General features: G+C 37.7%; 2 protein-coding genes and 1 non-coding gene across 3 annotated transcripts; 2 read left to right on the forward strand and 1 right to left on the reverse strand.

Moving 5' to 3' along the window:
* Window positions 1–1,265: 1,265 nt before the first annotated feature.
* si:dkey-14o18.2 (neuronal pentraxin-1) lies at window positions 1,266–6,015 on the forward strand. The gene is made up of 6 exons (XM_056742239.1): window positions 1,266–2,099; window positions 3,135–3,354; window positions 3,457–3,702; window positions 4,062–4,312; window positions 5,544–5,723; window positions 5,806–6,015. Exons 1-6 carry the CDS (start codon window positions 1,266–1,268, stop codon window positions 6,013–6,015), a joined length of 1,941 nt encoding a protein of 646 aa, XP_056598217.1.
* A 3,988-nt stretch (window positions 6,016–10,003) lies between these two features.
* On the forward strand, window positions 10,004–20,263 carry slc2a3a (solute carrier family 2 member 3a). Its single transcript, XM_056741654.1, has 11 exons — window positions 10,004–10,395; window positions 10,974–11,092; window positions 12,749–12,847; window positions 13,494–13,654; window positions 14,215–14,455; window positions 14,565–14,727; window positions 16,344–16,531; window positions 17,152–17,256; window positions 17,332–17,430; window positions 17,520–17,723; window positions 18,212–20,263. The coding sequence occupies exons 2-11, from the start codon at window positions 11,078–11,080 to the stop codon at window positions 18,539–18,541; spliced, it is 1,605 nt and encodes a 534-aa protein (XP_056597632.1). The 5' UTR covers window positions 10,004–10,395; window positions 10,974–11,077; the 3' UTR covers window positions 18,542–20,263.
* Window positions 20,264–20,339: 76 nt separating this feature from the next.
* On the reverse strand, window positions 20,340–20,456 carry LOC130416156 (U5 spliceosomal RNA). The gene has a single exon (XR_008906025.1). It is a non-coding gene; the product is annotated as a U5 spliceosomal RNA (small nuclear RNA).
* Between the last annotated feature and the right edge of the window lie 282 nt (window positions 20,457–20,738).

Consider the following 20,738-nt stretch of genomic DNA (forward strand, 5'->3'; position numbering starts at 1 on the left):
ACAGACAAATTTAAAGAGCTTAGCCGTAGTCTACAAGCCCCCCCTTTATCGTATTAGACTCTGAATGAGCATCATGTCAATGATTCAGCAGATTGATTTCAGCGTCATCAATTTTCTCCAACAGGTGCATTGTTTAGATTCGTGTAGTGGCTTTTGCTTGTATGTGCAATGTAAAGATGTATATTTGTGCATGTTTATTGTTAGTTCTAATGCCATGCAAAGCAAAAACATGGTATATTTACTCTCAAAATGAACCCTGATCTTTTACATTCTCACTCTGTCCATCACTTGAGATTGACATGAGCTCTATAAAATTATTTGTCTATAGTGGCGTGCATAACAGCGTGAGAAATACGTTCAGGGTTGAACGGGCAGGCCACTTACAGTAAGAGTCTTCAGGCTCATAAGCGCCAGACTGCGACACAGTACCATCATCACATGTGTTAATGACAGTCTTGCCAAAAGATCTGCCCTAAGCATGCCAATCCACTACGTCCACTCTTTAATCCATCCTAGATCCTATTAACCAGTCAACCTTGGAGAAGAAGGAAGCCCCTTCCTTGGTCCGAAAACAGTGATGCGGTATATCCTGATGCAGATTGTTTAAAGTGAAACCTCTCGGATCTGTCTTGTTAAAGTGTTCGGATGCAATGTGTTTCACACAATTTGTCCACCATCGTTTTTGGTACATTGATTACCGTTCAACCATGGTTTACTACAAATACTGTATCATGTTAAATTATAGCTACCATGGATTAAGTAACTATTTCCATTATATCTTCTACAAATGAATGATGCACCTGGTGCCCCTTTTAATTTACACATCGATGTATTAATACATTGTAATTATGTCTAGATTTTGGGGACGAGGCTTCATCATGACTGAAATGTATCTTTGTCTAATCTACAGGAATGCGCTGTGGCCTGACCAAATCCAGAAGTTAAAGGATTACTTTTAACCTGCCAAACTCTGGAGAGCCTGTTTGCCAAAGACCTCATTAAACTGGGGGCAGAGAATGGTCAATCACGTCTACCACTTCTCCTCTGTTGTGTGGTAAAAATGAAAAATGTGCATCTGGACGCTGAAATGTGAATGTACTGCATCTGATGGATTTATGATCCTTGAAAGAAACCGCAGTGGACCCTTACTTTAACTGCACTTCAAAAAAGAAAACATGAATTGTTTGGACATTCGTCATGGATTCATAGATGCATTAAATCTTCTCCCATGACCTCTTCTTTTCCTAGTTCAAAGGAATTTTATGATGGTCAAACCCACAAATCAAGCCATTATGTTGCTGCCTATCACAGAACACATGTATGGGAGAGGGATTTTTCATGGCCTGTGTCATCCCCCTCTATCTTTATTTCCTCTTCTCCTTCTGTCCTTTTTGCCCTCCGTCACAGTTAGTAGCGTGCCAGGTTTGGAATACGACTGGGGAACACAACCCAAACTTGTTTGCATCCCAATCCCTGCGGATACAGACCCGAGCTGTTTCACACCGCCTGGGGCTGCCCATGGTCCCAGTAGCAATGACCATGGGAATGGACATGGGCCCAACAGCAATGGCCAAGGTAATGGACATGGGCCCAACAGCAATGGTCAAGGGAATGGACATGGGTCCAACAGCAATGGCCACGGGAATGGACATGGACTTAATAGCAATGGACACGGAAATGGACATCATGGGCCAGTTAGCGGAATGCCAAATAGTCACACCAGTAGTAGTAGCCGACATGGCATATCTGATGCGGCCAAAGCCACCATCCTTCACCTGAGGGAGAGCCTTGTACGACAGAAGGAAACCATCCTGGATCAGCGAGAGACCATCCGGGAACTGACAGCAAAACTGACCCTCTGTGAGAGCTTTGGAAGAGGGCACCATGATGACAACCATCAGGGCCCATCGAACCACAACTCCCATCATTCCTCCCACCACTATGACAGCCACCCTGCTGATCCACACTTCCCTTTAAATGGGCATCGCAATGACCATCATAGAGGCAAATCCCCATATCTAGGCACACATGGAGGCTTCTCGACTGAACAAACAGGAAGGACTCTGCAGGCTTTGAAGGAGAGGCTGGAAAATCTGCAGGTGGGAGGGTTAAAAATTTCTGTATTTTTTTTTCAGCTTTTTGCATATTTGAGATGACGATATATGAAGATTTCTCCACATATTTTAGATTTTGTCTTTTAGGGATTGTTTTACATGTTACAGGAGATGTATTCAGGATAACTTCTTAGGAAAACATAAGCTCATTTCTTGCTCTGTAACAAACACTTTGGCGGTTTCACGTGCCAGATCTGGCACATTGGCTTAAGTAATTAGACAGATCTCTCCTCTTGAAAGATCATATAGGGTGAAGGGATGTTATTGGTAACTAAAGCGTATTACTAAAATATTTCTGTTAAGTCAAATATAGGAAACATAGGCCTAATTATTTGCAAAATAGCAATGCACTTAAATAAATTGAGTAAAGAATAGAATAGAAAATGGAATAGAATAGAAAAGAAAAGAAGAGTAGAAAATTTATCAAATCAAATAAATAATGTTTAAAATTTGATGTCTACAATATAAATAAATTAATGTAAAAACTCGATTTCAGAACAATTATTAAAACTTTAAGCTAATCATAATAATAGTAACTTTGGTAGGACGAAAAAGAGGATGTCAAAAGCACATAACAAATTAGCTAAAAATATACATAAAATTAATAAGAAACTGAAAAGAAAATTATACGTTGGAATTGAAAATATTAATAAACTACAGTAAAGCTTACTAATAATAATTAGAATTAGCATTTTGTCTCTGTTGTAAAGTTATGGGAATTATTAGAAAAGCCATTGTCTCTGAGAGGAAGTGCACACACAGCATGCTGGTGACAGAGCTTTGCGATGTGCTATATGCTGCCACCACCAATTAGTCCCATCTGCATTGAGCCATTAAGCACAGACTGATATGGTGTTGTGTAAAGCTGGATGTGCTACAACTAGCCTATTTGAAGGAAAGAGGCCGACATTGAAAAAGAGGGCTGAAATGTCATAATGCTTATCTGATTTTTTATGTTTCTTTTAGTTTGTATCCCTCCACAATCATCTTTTCTCATTTTCTTTATCCATATTCTCACAGACAAGAAATTCTTCCAGCTCCTACTCTAGTTCATTGAAAGATCTTCTGCAACGCAAAATCAGTGTACTTGAAGAGCTGCTCCACCGTCACCATGACAGTCACCACAACACTGGTCACCAAGACAGCCATCATGGACATGATGACCACCGTAATAATCCCCACAGCAACCATCACGATGATCACCACGATACCCACCATGCAAGCCATCACGAAGACCATCCCCCCACGCACAATTATAACCATCATTACAGTTACCACAACGAACGCCACAGCGACCACCACAACAATCCCCATGACAACCATCAGGCTGGCCATGACGATGACCATGACAACCATCATAACAGCCATGATGACCATAATGATGATCACCATGATGACAGCCATCATCGCAACGGTCATCACGATGATGTGCATCAAAGCAACGGTCACCATGACGACGGACACCATGGCAGGGAAGACCACTCTCCACAAATCCCATACAAACCAACTGGCTCAAGAGCACCAGTGCGTGGAACCCACACCAAGCTCGAAACGGTGCTTAGCAATCTTCACAAGACTCCAGGAGCAGGTGATGTGTCCTACAAAAAAAATATGAGTTTGATTTAAAGGGACAGTTCACCCAAAAAGGAAAATTCTGTCTTTATGTATTTACCCTCATATTGTTCCAAATCGGTATAAATTGAATTGTTCTGATGAGCAGAAAAGAAGATATTTTGAAGAATGTAGGAAAACAAACAGTTCTGACTACCATTGCCATTTTTCCTACTATGGTAGTCAATGGTGGCCAAGAACTGTTGGGTTACAAGCATTCTTCCAAGCACAAGAAATGAAAGTTTTTGTGAATTAGTGTCTAAGAAAATATAATTTACATTTTTCCAAATCACCAATTGCATTAATTTCTGAGTTCTTTGTCATGACCCTTAACAGGCCCAAGCAAGAAGCCCAAGAATCCCGATGCCTTTCAGATTGGCTTCCCAATGCGCACCAACTATATGTACGGCCGAATCAAACGCACACTTTTAAACGAGATCTTCGCTCTGACGGTCTGTCTTTGGCTCAAAGGAGGCTCGGGACCTGGGATCGGGACTCCGTTTTCCTACTCTGTCCCAGGACAAGCCAACGAGCTCGTCCTTATTGAGTGGGGCAACAATCCCATGGAGCTCCTAGTCAATGACAAGGTACAGAAACTGTATGTGTTGTCTTGCATAACTCCACAAAAGATTTTCTTTTGCACATCTACCATAGGTATTAAACATGCAATGTGTTTGATTTGATTATTATACATTAGCATTGATAGTAATTGCTCATAATAAAGACTCTTGACCTGTAACAAAGGAGATTTACCCTAATGACGCCCTTGTCCCGTACTTGCAGCCATCTGCAAGGCTGTCATTTCCTCTTGGGTCCCATCCATTTGCATCATCCTGCCCAATTAATTAATGGCTTACCTTAGGTGACGTGTAAAAACATGCTACTGTTATTTGCTATACCAAAGCAGGACAGATATTGACTCTTAGCTACTGTTTACTTGCAGTTAAACATTTTTATGATGCTAATACTAATTATTTTACCAGCTCATATTAGACAAATGTAATATACTTGTTAGGTTTTTGCACCAATTGATTAAAAAAATGTTTAATCAGGTTATTTTAAACGTAAACTCTATGTATTGCATACAATAATATTAGCTTGCCATCAGTGTGGCTACAAGAAAGTGAAATCTGACCCAACCTTGGGTTGAAACAGTAATTTTACAGCATTTTACTGTTATTTTACGTACAATGTAAAAACCTGTAGTTTTAGTGTTTTAACGGATTTTTCATTCACATATTTTTAAAATACAGTAAAAGCGTAAAATTACAGAAAAGACTGAAAACATTACAAACATGTACCTTTTCATGAGAAAGAAATGTTTTTACTGTATTTTTCTGCCTTCCAAGCTGCCAAAAATATTCTGTTTTTAAAATATTTTTTTACAGGCACCAAACCTCCAGGAAGCATATTTTTACTCTTTTGTACTTAGCTGTAAAGTATTTTTTAAATACCACTTGAGTAGACTTTAATTTTTAATCCCCAAAATGTTTTATTTTGCTGTTTATTTATTATCACTGCAGTCCTTCTGAACCTCTCATCTCCATATTTCGTGGTTTTCATTTTTCATGTGGTCACATAACTATTAGTCACCCTTCATGTTTGTAACTGGGTTTTGCAAAAATCTAACCAATAAAACCAGTTTTTAAAAGGCTTGTCAACTTTGACAATACAGTACTTAACCATTTAAACAGTACAGTATTTTTTCTACTCCCTGAAAATTCGCAGGGACAGCAACAATGTCTAAATAGTATATCTGTGTAAATGAGATATTAAAATAATCCGATTTATTTAAAGACAGTCTGTTCCCTCTTTCAGGCTGTCACACTTCCTATTTCTCTGTCGGACAGTAAGTGGCACCACCTCTGTGTAACGTGGTCCACACGTGACGGCATGTGGGAGGCTTATCAGGATGGCGTGAAAAGGGGCTCTGGGGAGAATCTGTCTCCTTGGCATTCAGTTAAACCAGGAGGAGTCTTTATCCTCGGACAGGAGCAGGTATAACGCACAGAATCACACTGCTACATCACATATACAAAACAAACGCACTAACTCAAGACCCTCTTTAATCCAATGCCAGGACACTCTCGGTGGACGTTTTGACGCCACACAGTCTTTTGTGGGCGAAATGTCAGATCTGCAGCTGTGGTCACGTGTACTCACTTCTGCCGAGATCTACAACCAAGCCTCCTGCTCCAGCCACCTCACCGGTGATGTCATCACCTGGAGTGAGTCTATGGTGGAACTCCACGGGGGTGTAACAAAATATCCATTTGACCCGTGTCATTAGGGATCTACTGCCAGCTCACTCCATCTCAAAAGATGGTCCACAGCTACAACTGAGGCCACTGAGTAGATCTACCTCTGCTTACCTTCAGCTCAGTTGTGAATCCAGAGGGCAAGTCTATATAGAAAGACTGAATAGAAAGTCTCCGTTGCAGAGATTTACAAGGTTGGCTAATAGGATTCGAGAAAGGTTCACATAGGCCTTTGGCATTTAACTAAGCACTTTATTAGTTTATGTGTCTAAGAATTATATACTGCGTATTGATAAGCACTCAGGATGTCAACACTTCGTTTCCTGTTTTGGTTCACTTCCAAGTGGGGAGCATGAGCGGGTAATGAAAGAATTTAAAGGGATAGTTCAACCAAACATTTAAATGTCATGGATTTCTCACCCTAGTTGTTCCAAACCTGAATAAAAAGTTCCAACCGGTCTGAGGCATCATTGACTACCATAGAAAAATTGTGTATTGTGTATTTTTTCATTCTTTTGAACACAAAGGAAGATACAGTATTTTGAGGAATTTACATTTTTTGGGCACCATTTGAATTTTTCGTACTATGGTAATAAATGTTTCATAGTAAATTTGTGAACTGTTGGTTGCTAACATTCTACCATATATCTTTCTTTGTGTTCAACCGAACATAGAAATTCATGCAGGTTCGAAACAACAAGAGGATGAGTAAATCATGACCGAATTTTAATTTGGGTGAACTACAGTAAGTGCTCATAGCATGATTAAAGAAAAAAGAAAATCAACAATGTTGACTTTTTGCATGTAAATATAAAGGTCATGTTAATTCATTTCTTTGGATACACCTGTCTGAGTTAGTTTTAAAAGCCAGGAGTTGAAGCTTTTGTTTCACAGTACATGTCATTCCCAATGCATTTTCTCAGAGCCATGACTGGGTAAGGTTTATAACCTGAGGTGCTCTTTTAGTCTTACAAATCAAGAATAAATTCAACTAAGAAAAGAATGAATAATTCTTGAAGCATTTTAATATGCATTAAAATTACCATAAAAGAAAGCCGGAGGAAATGCTTTTATGAGCACGCATCATGTTTAAACAAATATTATTTTGTGTTGCTTTACACTTGTGTTGAAAATAATTTTTAATGTCTCATATTCATTATATACACACGGTGGTCTGTGGGAAGGTGGGCTGCTATCATGGGTTTACATAGAGGCATGCCAGGAAACAAGCAGCTGTACGAAATCATTGAGGTGTCCATGGCAACGCAGCTTAAAGGTGGATTATAGAGCTGAACAGCTCTATTTGTCCCTTGTGATTTTCTTTCATAATGCATAAAACACAACAAAAACACACACATGCAGAAGGATGAGTAACAGGTTCACCGTTCATGCTGTGTAAAGAAGCTGTTGAATGCACTTTATCATTGTTACTCTGTGAGACTTATGCTTTTATGTTGTGCTGTAGTACATTTTGTTTGGAGGCAAGTTGTTTCTACTTTATACTCCAGGGCTGCATTAAACACATTTATTGTTTCAAACTCTTCAACTACTGTAGCCAAATGTAGCAGTTTTTTCCTCCTATCAAAAGATAATTTAGGTAATCATTCAACTTATGTACGTATGTATGCATGCATTTGTGTGTGTGTGTTCAAAAATAGACTTAATGGATCCATTTTTAAACAATTTAACCTCACCTTTAGTGCGTCTATATTTGTATCCAAATGCACTATTTAGTTTTTTGTTTCTTTGTTTACTCTCTTTGATGTATATAGCAGATATGTATATACCACATTTTTACTAATTATTAACAATATGTTTGGCCACCTCCTTAATGCCTGTAAGCCAAAATGTAAAAGCGTGTAAGTTATTTGTAAATAAAGGTTTTGGACTCATTGAGGTTTGAAGTCTTTGATTATCAAAATATAAAGACACAAACTGCAAGGCTTCTTTCAAATCTTTCAAACTATAACAGTAAACATTCCTGTTAGAATAAAACATTATGTGCACCCACAAGAATACAAAAAATGCCAATTCCAGTGAATGGATAAATTATCTACTCAAATTTTATTTCTTCATCTCCTACACACAAGTCTTGCTTTTATGTTTCAGCAAGGATTAGAAATCCATTTTCCTTGTTGTGGTCGATGTTCACAATATAGTAATCTTGCCAACTGCCTGAGATTGTCTACTGGCATCAAACAAACATAACAGCACAAGCTGGTGCCTTTGAGGGTTTGTGACAAAGCGTAAAAGGGGCTATAATACCCCACAATAGCTTGTCTTTTTTTTCAAAAAATCCTACGGGAAATAGTTTACTTTTGTCTCCAGTCCATTTCAAAACAGATTGCTTTTTAGCACGGGTTTACCTCTTTAAGAAAATAATACACAGATTCTGTGTAAAAGCTGATACCATATAATGGGAAGAATGGCATGATGTTAAAGGTAAATGACGTGGCCTTTGCCTGCCTGACCTTTTCTTTTGCTTGTTGGTTCAAAAGTCTTTTAGCCCTAGGGTTTGTAAAGAGCATAACTGTGTAATAATACAGTAAATGTACATGAACATTAATCTTAACACAATTCTATATTTGCAAATGTACAAATGTACAAATCAAGAATGTATTAAGAAAACCTAGGGAAAATGGCAGTGTGTTGAAAAGCCGGAAACTTAATATATATATTATGCATGTAAATGTAAATATTTGATACAAATATTATAAATTCAACAGTATTTTGAAATGCGTTGTACTGTAATGTTTTTTTACCTTATTATTTATTATATAAAAGCACAATTGTTAGCGTTTAGTCACAATTTGATAACCGGCCTCTAAGTGCACGTTAAACTAACGTTAAAAGTATGATTTAAAATGATTGAGATACCAGTCAAAAATGCTTGTATAAATAAGAATTATAGGCTATTTAATATGACGCAATTGAATTAAAGGCTCTAGTTGTAGTTTTACAATTTGTCCACTAGGTGGCAGACCAGTACTTCTAATTGAAATCGCATGGCTTATTTAGCTGGGTTACGTCATGTAGCCTTAAGTACGGTTACATCATGATTCATGACGATTATTTGTATCGATTTGTTTCATTTTGTATTTTTCCAAATGTTTATCTATTGTTTCGCCCAATCATAGATCAGCTATTATACACTAAACTAGGCCTATGTACCCTCTTAAAAATAAAGGTGGTTCAAAAGGTTCTTCGATGGCATAGAAGAACCTTTTTGGTCTAAATGGTTCCATATAGAACCTTTAACATCCAAAGAACCTTTCTGTTTCACAAAAGGTTCTTCGTAGTAAAAAAAGGTTCTTTAGATTATGAAAAGGTTTAAAGAGATGGTCCTTTAAACCTTTGACTAAATCGTTCTTTGTGGAGCAAAAAATAGTTCTTCCATGGCATCATTTAATAAACAAATGGTTTAAATTGTGACAACTTTCTCCAGGGTTGACAGAACTATTTCATCTGGGCAATGACAGTGAAACTGTGGTACGTATAATGTTTTAGCCACAATTTTAATAAAGGCCTATGTCTTTACAATTTTTTTTAAATGAGTTAAAACTGAGTAAAATTTCCAGGAGTAAAAAAGTCTCCCTGTATAATCAATAGCTTTTTAGTCAGCAGCACAAAGTCAGGTGCATTAAATCAATTGAAACCAAAAGAAGTGCTTTACCCAGCACTTGCTAAAATATCCAATGATGCAACTTTGTTGTGTTTAACATCATCAGGAGGCTTGTTCTTTTCCTTCTCACAGTCTGCAGTACCCTAGTTGCTCTAAAACACTGCACCATTTGATACTGTGATTCTCACGTGCCTGTCTGAGGCCAGTGTTAACACTAGTGGGAGGTTCCCACTGCTGTCCTTTCATGGATGATGACATTTTAAATGTATGTCTAATCCATTGTTTTAATAATTCACACTTTCTTATTCTTAATGCTTGCTATAGATACCAAACCGTCGCGTCTCAGTCTAGAGTCTAGAGTATGTGGTACCCGACCGGCCGGCTCTGCTTCCATTTGGTAGCATCCATCAGCTGATGCACGCTCAAGGTCACCCGCGCATTGCATCATGGGTGCTGGGTATCAGATGCTCCGGTTGGTCCCACCCCGAGAGCAACATTCGCATCCCAACCTAGCCGAATAAGGTATACCCGCATCACGAGTCGCTATGACGAAACAGCTGTCACGAGACGTGATGCGAAATACGCATTGTGGATAAATAAAGGGGAGGGGACGAGCGTTTTACGTGTTCAGACGCCGGTATTTCGTCAAAGTGAAACGTGCGGTTGGTCGTGTATTCACTACAAATAAAACGAGTACATCAGTGATCGGGCGACATTTCACCAGAGTTTAGTGTCCGGTGGGTCAACGGGAGATTTGCACTAGTATACGGACGTCACGACACGAGAAACGGTAACTGCATCCTGTATGCTTATATTATACCAGTATGGTAATAACAATAACTCATTCTTGCCAGTATTTTAATAGGCATTTACAACAGTAGCCTTATTGATGCTGTACTGTATGATGCAGCACATGAGCATCTTTGACCGTTTTCCTCTTTGGTTGCTGTTTAGCGGAAATGAATTTACAGATTATTTTTATTTGTATTGGAATTGTTGTAAATTATAATGTAGGTCAACTGTATTAATGCACATGTTCATATAATATTATCACTGCTGTCCTATTTATGTGTGCGTGCTGGCTTGTGTGGGGACTCTAAAGGCTGCTGAAATAGTCGTTTTATATTGTATTATATATATAACTTGATTGCTTTGTGGTTTAACAATACGAACATAATTATTTTAGACACCATAGGACAAAATAAAAGCAATGATGTGGAGATTTGTTTTGCAAACCAAACCCACACGTTAAAAACTGGAGTCGGCATTATATACGCGCACCTGTTGTACGTCGTCAGTGATATTATTGTATGGTTCAGTTGAAGAGCTCTAATTTCGTTATCTGTTACGATTTTGACGTTATTAAAGGAAAACAACTTTCGGCCAGCAACGCATCGTGGGTAAAGTGACTGTGTGCTAAATCTCACGTTCGCACAGAATCCATCAATCTTGGACGTTTCCACTAAGCCAATATGGAGGGGGAGAAGGTTAGTCCTGTCAACCTGTTTTCTTACATCTATACAGCTTTCCACAAAAGTCATTCGAGACATACATTTCACGTGTAATAAATGGGTATAAAAATCGGGAAATATGTGTAACTGTATCGAGAAATTTCTGGGTGGAGGCTGTACCAATGCATGTGACTTATTGAATAGGCCTATGTTGCATCTGAGCATGAGAATCATTTTTTTCTGTGTTCATCAGTGTACTGTTGATTTATGTGCAGTTACTGTATGTAGGACTGCTGTACATGCCTTGCGTGTTTGCATAACTTTTGACTCTTTTATTTACGCAAATGGTTGGTCATGCTAACGGCAGTCAGTGTTTCGCCAACATATGCCATGTCAATCAATATGATCAATTAACTGTGGCATGCATAATCCCAGCATCTCGCCATGTTAGCTGTGGTCCCATTGAAAAGAATGTCAATACAGCTGTGACCCCGAGCAGGTTGCTATGACGACGAAGGAGTGGCAGAGATGATGTGGATATCAAGGATATTAGGATGTGTATTGATATCAGTGTGAATGAGCAGCAAGAGCCATGAGTCTGCTGATGCTGTGGTTTTTATGTGATGTTTATTTATATTCTCCTATTTATATATCCCAACATAAACAGATTAAATTATTCTGTTAAAATATGTTGTTAGGAAATAGCCGATCTGCATTTTAGACTCAGCTGACTGCAGATACGATGACATTTTAGTCTGTCCTTGTGACATTTGTTTTGAAACTTGCGTGACTCCTTTTACTGAGTCATTGTGACTATGAGAGTATTTGTGTGTAGGGTGTATATGTAAGAGAGAGAGAAAGAGAGCGAGAGAGCGAGAGCAATCAGAAATATAAAATCAAATAAATTTTTAATGGAATTGATTTACATTTCCTGTTCAATTTTACATTTAGATAGAATTTGTTTGTTTGTTGCTTAAATTAGGCCAAATATCTCGCAAAAATGCGCCCATCATAAATTTAACCACTATGTATAGTGTTTCCTCATATATATATTGTTGTAGGTATATAGTTCTATTATTTACACCCTTATGGTTAAAGTTGTATGGCCACCTTGAAGCAGTCCTATAGCTGTGGTCTTAAGGTCGCTCGTGTCAATCTGCAGACCATCACAGCATCATATAGCCCTCTAGAATTTACACTGTCAGCATTGTTGTGTCCTATTGCCCTAGAAACCTGGATTCAGCAGAATGATCATCTTTTGTTCACCAAAACGTATTTGCGGTGTTGTCTTTCAGCTGAAGGCAGGGCCATTTTAGGACACCATTGTTTTGTGGTGAAGCACATTAATATTACACGGTTTGGTAATGCCATTCATAGGCTACATTTATGGGAAAAACTACAGTATTTGAGCAGCACAGCGTTACTATAATTCTTTTTCCTGAGGGAAATCCGTCCAACCAACAATAGTGAATGAAAATGGGGGAGGGGCTTAAGAACTAGGACTTTAAAGAAACAAGCAATCCAAGCAGGATTAAAAAGGCATGTGTTCAATGTATTAGCATAGCAGTTTGAATCATTTTAAAGACGGATGAACGCAAGACTACTTTTATTCAGATAAGGTTTGGATGAAATAAAAACAAGCGTGAATATCCAACTGACCTTTAATGTGTGTGTTTATTTATTTATTTACAGAAACAGGTGACATGCTACCTCCTGTTTTCTCTGACAACGGCTGCAATTGGTTCTCTGCAGTTTGGCTACAACACAGGAGTCATCAATGCACCTGAACAGGTGAGTGTGACAGGCAAAAGGTCAAATTTTAATATATACTAGGGATGCACCGACGTATCGGCCACCCATATTAATCCGCCGGTATTGGATTAATTTAACACCATCGGCAATAGCGGGAAAAAGGCAGATACAGATGGTTTATTAATGAACTGCATGGAGGGAATGAGTTGCATGTCTGAGTAACCCAACGTTTTTTTCTGAGCAAAATAATTCAATAGCAAAAAAGCAGTTAATTAAAGAAATTATCAATGTTAAGTCAAATATGAGTTAACGTTGTTAACAAAATAAATATTGGATAGCAAAAATCTCCCTTCAAGATTGTCATGCCTCTCTTAAAATGTTAAATTAATCCAATTCATGTTCAGTTAAATTAATTTAATGCAGAAAAACTAGCTAGTATTGTAAAGAACTATGCAATTGACCAATGCGAGAATCAGACAGTTGTTTTTTAAAATCGGTATCGGCCCAAAAATCCTATCGATGCATCCCTAATAAGTTTTATTTGTTGTATTTTGAATACTCGTAAAAACATTTAAACAAATTAAGGTGTGGCACAGATAAAGAGAACAGACCATGTTTAGATAGTATTCTTTGCCTCCACACAGTAACAGATTGTTGGCTGAATTTTTCCCACTTTATGTGACAGAAATTGCGGGCCTTTTTCAACAACACGTGGATGGAGCGTTACGGAGAGCCCATCAAACCAGGCGTGTGCACCATTGTGTGGAGCTTTGCGGTGGCCATCTTTAGTGTGGGTGGAATGGTGGGCTCCTTCAGTGTCGGTGTCGTAGCCAATACATTTGGAAGGTGATTGGAAATGTATCCGTAATGTCCTAATATGAAATTAAACCTGGTCAATCTATTTTGGGGATAAAAAGAGAATTTGTAACTTTTCCATGACATTATCCAATTAGGTTTATAGTCCTCAGACACAGTGATGTCAGAAGTGTGGCTGTAGTAAGCTATTGTGCACATTCAGACGTTGGGAATTTGAATCTGTATTGTTAAATTTCATCATTCTTTTTCATTTTTATTTGTAACTCCTAGTGCTTTACTAGCAAGTCAATGTTTCATAAAAAATGAATATAATGAGGGCACTCAGAGCAGAAGAGTTGACCCCTGTCTGCTTGAGTGCTCAGTCTCCATTGACGTCCAAAGCAAGCATTCATGTGTACAGAGCGGATATTGTTCTCCTTTCTATGCACGTCTCTATCACACTACCGGACTTTCTCTTGTTTCCTCATTTACTTTAATTTTGTACCTTGTTTCCCTCGCTGTCATTCTCATTTCCTCTGTGTCTTCTGAATTAGCGTCTCTTATTCAATTAAACTCCATTCGCGGTCTCCCTCTCTGTTTCTTCTCTCCAGACGTAAATCCATGATTCTGGTGAACCTCTTGGCTCTAATCGGTGGAAGTCTCATGGGATTGTGCACCCTTTGCTCCTCCTTTGAGATGGTCATTGCTGGCCGGCTGGTGATCGGGCTGTTCTGTGGTCTCTTTACTGGTCTCACTCCAATGTACATCGGGGAAATCTCTCCCACTCCACTTCGTGGGGCCTTTGGGACCCTGCACCAGCTTGGTGTTGTGTTGGGCATTTTGATCGCTCAGGTAAAACATGTCATGTCTTCATTTACAGACAATGATCCTTTTCAATATTCTTTATGGTAAACAACAGTACACTTGTGTTAAGCACTGCATCCTTGGTTTTCACATGTAGATCTTTGGTCTGGAGGCTATACTGGGTTCATATAAGCTCTGGCCAGTGCTTTTGGCTCTTACCATCCTACCTGCCATCATGCAATGTGTACTGCTGCCGTTTTGCCCTGAGAGCCCTCGCTTCCTGCTCATCAACCTCAACCAGGAGGAGCAGGCCCGCAAATGTAAGAACAAGATTACAGTTTTTCCTCTACGTGTCTTTATTGATAAGTTATACATTTACAGATCCAGTAATAAAACCTTTGGCATTAAAAAAGTTATATGGCATAACATATAACAACCTTCTAAAAAATGGCTTATTTTCAATCCAGAATTGTGTCAAAACGGGATGAACCCAACCCAAAGTATTGGGTTGTTTTAACCCATTGCTGGATCGAATATAAACCTTTTTCTGTGTTGATTTTACCAAACAGTTGGGTTCACCCCTTTTTGACCCAACGCTGGGTTGAAAATAATTTTTGACACATATTTACACATACACATACACATATTTATCACATATTTCATGTAACTTAACTCCATAATGTCACATTATTATTTTCAACATCTTCATTTTGTTAAATCTCCAAGAGATCAGAAATGAACCTATTCTACACTGGACAACATCAATATTACATCACATCCAAATAAACAAAATGGAAAAGCTGGACACAACAATGCCACATTTCTGTGATAAACCACAATTTAGTACACAATTGACCAGCAAGAACAATATTGTGTAGTGGAAGTAAGTGTGAGCAGTGCTTAAAATAAGGTTTGCTGGTCTGTTTTGATGGCTTAAGTGGGTATATGCAAAAATTTTTAAACTGGTGGACAAACATTTTAGCTTCATAAGTATTAGCTAAACCATTTTAAACTAGCTAAATCCAACAAGCAGATCAGCCAGGTTTAGGCTAGTTTGTTCAGCAGAGAGAGACTAAACTAATTATATACAGTATGTGTGAATTGTGATTGCTGCCCATAACGTTATATGAAGTGCTTAACACTAATTGTGCCTCCTGAGAGTGCTGATGAAAAATTTAGCGAAAACATCTGCTTAAAACCATTTTCTTGATTAAATAACATATGCGTGATGAAAAACTCCTTTAATACCCAATTATTTTACATCAGATGGTTGTGCAGGTAGGGGTAGAATCAACCCAGCTAGCACACCTACTGTAGGTTATGAATACATCTTTTAAGGATACCTGAGGCATTAAAATGGAGCACAAATCCGTTCTGTATTTCTGTGGTTAAAGGGATAGTCCACCCATAAATGAACATTCTGACATATTTCTTTGTTCTATTGAAGAATGTTAGCAACTGAGATTTCTGGGCTAGTCAGAAAATGGTAGTCCAAGGTGCCCCAGAAGGTGTTTGTATTCCTAAATTCTTCAAAAGATCTTATTTCTTGTTGAACAAAACAAAAAAATACATTTTTTTTCTACCATGGTAGTCAATGGCGCCCCAGAAATCTCAGTTGCTAACTTTCTTCCAAATATCTTCCTTTATGTTCAACAGAAAACAAAGAAATTTATACATGTTTGGAACAAGTTGAGGATGAGTAATTCATGACAGAATTGTCTTTTTTGGGTGAACTCTCCCTTTAATTTGTTTTTCCTGAACTTGACAGGACATAAACAGCAGGATTTGACATCTCCTTGAGATTTAGTTGAAGATAAAGTAATGATGGCTTCATTCCCGAGGATACATTCAACATACAATACATACAAACCACAGATTTAATTTCAAACAGCAGTTTAGGATTAAATGTCCAAAACCTATATTATTTTATCCTCAGCACTCGTTCGACTCCGTGGTTATGAAGATGTGGGGAAGGAAATGCAGGAGATGAAAGAAGAAAGCGCTAAGACACAAATGGAAAAGAAGGTGACCATTCCCGAGCTGTTCCGCACCGCAGCTTACCGGCAGCCTCTTCTCATCGCTGTAATGCTGCAGCTTTCCCAGCAGCTGTCTGGCATCAACGCTGTGAGTCAGATGCTGTAGCCATTATTCACACAATATCTGCGTCACACCGTATATTCAAGAAGTGGTAGCCAGTGTACAGTGTTTACTATACATTTGGTAGTACGCTAGCAGGAAGCATCTGTCGCTTAATAAAATTGTAATTCTGTTATCATTTATTTACACACATGTCATTCAAAACATGTATTGTATTTGACTTTTTCTTCTTTGGAACACAAACATATATTTTATGATGTCTCGGTGGTTTTGGATCCATAAAGAAAGCCAATGAGGGACAATGTTGTTAGGTTCAACGTTCTTTAAAATATGTTTTGTGTTCTGCAGAGGAAAGAAAGTCATTCAGGTTTGGAATGACATGAGGGTAAATATTGACAGAATTTTCATTTTTTTGTGGTCATAGAAACAATTATCTCGGTCATAGAAACCTTGCCAGCCAATAAATATCTTTATAGAGATGATGTCATTTGCACTTCTACATTATATTTGTGGCTTTGTTAGTCATTATGCAAATAGATCTCAGTTTGAACAGAACGTTAATTTGTTTAGGCCGTTCTTATTGATCGTGTTCTTCAGCCGACATCACGCCATCATTAAATGCATATGACTTTCTCTGCTTCTTCAAGGTATTTTATTACTCGACTGGTATTTTCGAATCCGCCGGAGTGACTCAGCCCATATACGCCACTATTGGAGCTGGTGTAGTCAACACGGTTTTCACTGTGGTGTCTGTAAGTATTTCATTATTGACCTAGTGCAGGTTTTAGGGATTTTTATTCATCTTCCATTTTCTCCTTTACCACAAGCTCTTCTTGGTGGAGAGAGCCGGACGGAGAACTTTGCATCTTATTGGTTTGGGCGGAATGGCTATCAGCGCTTTGGTCATGACGATTGCTCTCATATTAGTGAGTCGTGCTCTCTGTTTGTGATCTTACATACAGCATCTGATCTCTGTGTTTTATGGTAATCTCATATTTATATTTTTCCTGAGCAGAAAGACATAGAGGCTTTTCGATACCTCAGCATCGCTGCAATTTTTGCCTTCGTGGCAATGTTTGAGATGGGTCCTGGGCCCATTCCGTGGTTCATAGTGGCCGAGCTGTTTTCTCAGGGACCACGTCCTGCTGCCATGGCTGTTGCTGGATGCTCTAATTGGACCGCCAATTTCCTTGTGGGCATCAGCTTCCCCAAACTGGTGGTACGAGTTTGAGACCATTCCAAATGTTCATTTAGATGTATCGTTGCCTTTCCAGACCAGTGTCTGTTGAATTGAAACACTGATAAACAGTAAATTCAAAAGTCTCTTTTCGGATACCACGAGTTTGGTTCCAAAATAAAAAAGAGAACCCTGAGAAAAATCATGTTTTTTTAGCGTGCATCCCAATTAATATCAATCAAACTGCAGTTGGTTTGTTTTGATTTAAGCCATAATAACAAAAAAATACAACTAACTAATACAAAAAAACAGAATAAAAAAATTATAACATAAAAAAACCTGATTTTGAAATATTTAATTTTTTTTAAAACTGAGTTATCTAATTTAAGAACCGAACTCTTCATATATATTACATATAAACCTGTAATGAAAATAACTATTATTCTCATTATTATTTTACTCTCATTAAGAAAATTCCATAATAAATGTATTTTGCATTATTGTAAACTTGTTTATATTGTGTATCACAGGAACTGTGCGGGCCGTATGTGTTCATCATATTCACGATCTTTCTCATCCTCTTCTTCATCTTCACGTACTTCCGTGTTCCTGAGACAAAGGGGAAAACTTTCGAAGAAATCGCTCAAGGTTTCAGCAAAGCCCCGGCCCTGACCACCGATTCCACGGCAGAGTCTGGCAGGGTCGCGCTGCCGGCCTCTTCTGTTAATGAAAAGGTCCCGTTGGTGGAAGCTTCTAAAATGTCCTCTGATCAGGGACCTAGCTCTTCCGAGCAGCCCACAGCAGGGGGGGAGCAGAAACCAAGCTTGCCCACCCAGCCGTTGGTAGAATCTAGTAAATAAGAGAAATCTAATTTCAGTTTTTAAAGAATGGTGTAGAACCATACAGCTTAATATGATTAAAGCCGTTACAAGTACTAACCGAGGATAGAAATAAAATACTACAGATTATATATTGGCAGGAGATTATTTAGTATAAACAGAAGGAGAGTTGTGGTGATCTAGTTATATTTTGAAAGGATAAGAGCTTAGTGTGTGAGCTTTATTTTAATTGTAACTTATTGATGGATTGGTGCAATATTGATCTTTGTTTTACGAGAATTATCAGGTTTTATCCTTGTACTGCTTATAGGGTTGTATCCTTGTACTGCTTATAGGGTTTTATCCTTGTACTGCTATATGTTTGTGCGTTTTGTTACTTTTAATGTAATATCAAATAGGACCTGGTTTCCTATATCAAATCGGACTGGAAAGGGAATTTTTACATTTGGCCTTCATACTCCACTCGTCATTTTGAACAGTTAATCTTAATTCTTTCTTTAAGAAAGTGTTTTTCCTTCCTTTCTGTACCATAAGCAACGGATCAGAACGATAGTTGGCTAAAGCCCCTGTAGAACGAACACTTATTTGCAATGATGATCGTTTCGTATGAAATTATATAATGTATATATATATATACTGTATATGTACAATACAATATATAGATATTTTCATTTGTTCAGATCACTACTATCATTTATCAGTAACAGAATATAGCAGATATAACAAATATATTTATATTTAGTGGAGGGGTCTTAAATAGCTAGTAAAGCTTATGCCAAGAAGTAAATCGCTAGTTTACAGCCAAAAATAATATGTCTAAGTCTTCAGATAGGTAAATCACTCCTACATCTACATTCGCAGTTGTATATGGCCAGATGGAATGACCAATGTTTAGTGTTTTGCAAGTGATGGGATCAGGGTTTGCAAGATTATAACAATTAAACACGCTACTGAATTAATGTGCTAGACATTTAGTATACCAGCATTGTGTGCACTACGTAGTCAGCAAAGCAACAACTCACTTTAAAGTTTGACGGAGCAGAGAGGCACATCTCACCCGAATTAATGTTTTTATAAGTCCTTTTTAAAGAGAACACAGTATTTATTTATTTATGTAGTGTTATTTATTTGGTTATGTGTACCTATATTAAAGCAAGTATAACAATTTCTATGACGTGAGTGAAAAAATATTTTTGCTGCCATAGCTTGTGTGCTCCCGTTTCGTCTGGATATTGAATGTAAAAGTATTTATTATTAAGCACATTTAAAGGCCAGGTGCAATACGGATTGAAAAACACTGCTTAGCTGTTTTGTGAATCATTAATGTGTTGCACGAGAGAAACTTTGCTAAAAGACTAAAAAAGATAACATTCCACTTGCTGTAGTACTATGACCAGTACTACGTAGTATATTCCAGCTTCACTTTGAGCCAGCTATCTTCTAATATAAACCATTTACCGGTAATATACATCACATACCTTTGCTGTGCATAATGTACACAACACATACTGTAGTTTTGCTTACTGTACAAAGTTAGAAGAACATGACACTGTAAATACCTAAATTGATGTTTGTGTGTTGGGTGGTGTAATTGTTGTGCTTGCAGGTCAAAAACAGAACGCAAAACAAAAGTGTTGATGCTTTGAGATTTGTAAATTTAATGGTGGGTTTTAAGTGTATCAAGATCACGAGTGGTACTGTGTACAGTTGTTTTATTAATTTGTGAATAAATAGTCTAAAATATTTCTTGTCTCATTTTTAATTCTGGTTAATAGATGAATTTCAAGTCTTTTTTTATACTGGTTAATAGATTTTTTTAGCCGCTCTTCTCTGAGCCGAGCCCCTAAAATACAACAAACTCACAGAGGTTCCCCTCCACAGAAATCTTTAATACAAGGCGAAAGATTTTTGCCTAGATGAAGAGAAACTCTAGATATATAGATGAATTTTAATCATGAACATGAAATGTTTCGATATAGTTCATTTATTTATTTTGATAACAGGTTTATTTTCCAAATACATTTATAGGAATGATGTGCAGCACCTAAAAAGCTGATGGTGAAAAAATCTGTTTACATAAATAATAAATACTTCTCTTAAAAATCCATATTGAATTATTCCTTGTATTGTATTTGAGTCAATAAAACAAGTTTAACTTCAAAGATCACTTGACATATTTATGTATGACATAAATATGCTGTAAACTCCAATGATCTCA

Source organism: Triplophysa dalaica, chromosome 25, assembly GCF_015846415.1.
Source record: "Triplophysa dalaica isolate WHDGS20190420 chromosome 25, ASM1584641v1, whole genome shotgun sequence".
Taxonomy (NCBI): Eukaryota; Metazoa; Chordata; class Actinopteri; order Cypriniformes; family Nemacheilidae; genus Triplophysa; species Triplophysa dalaica.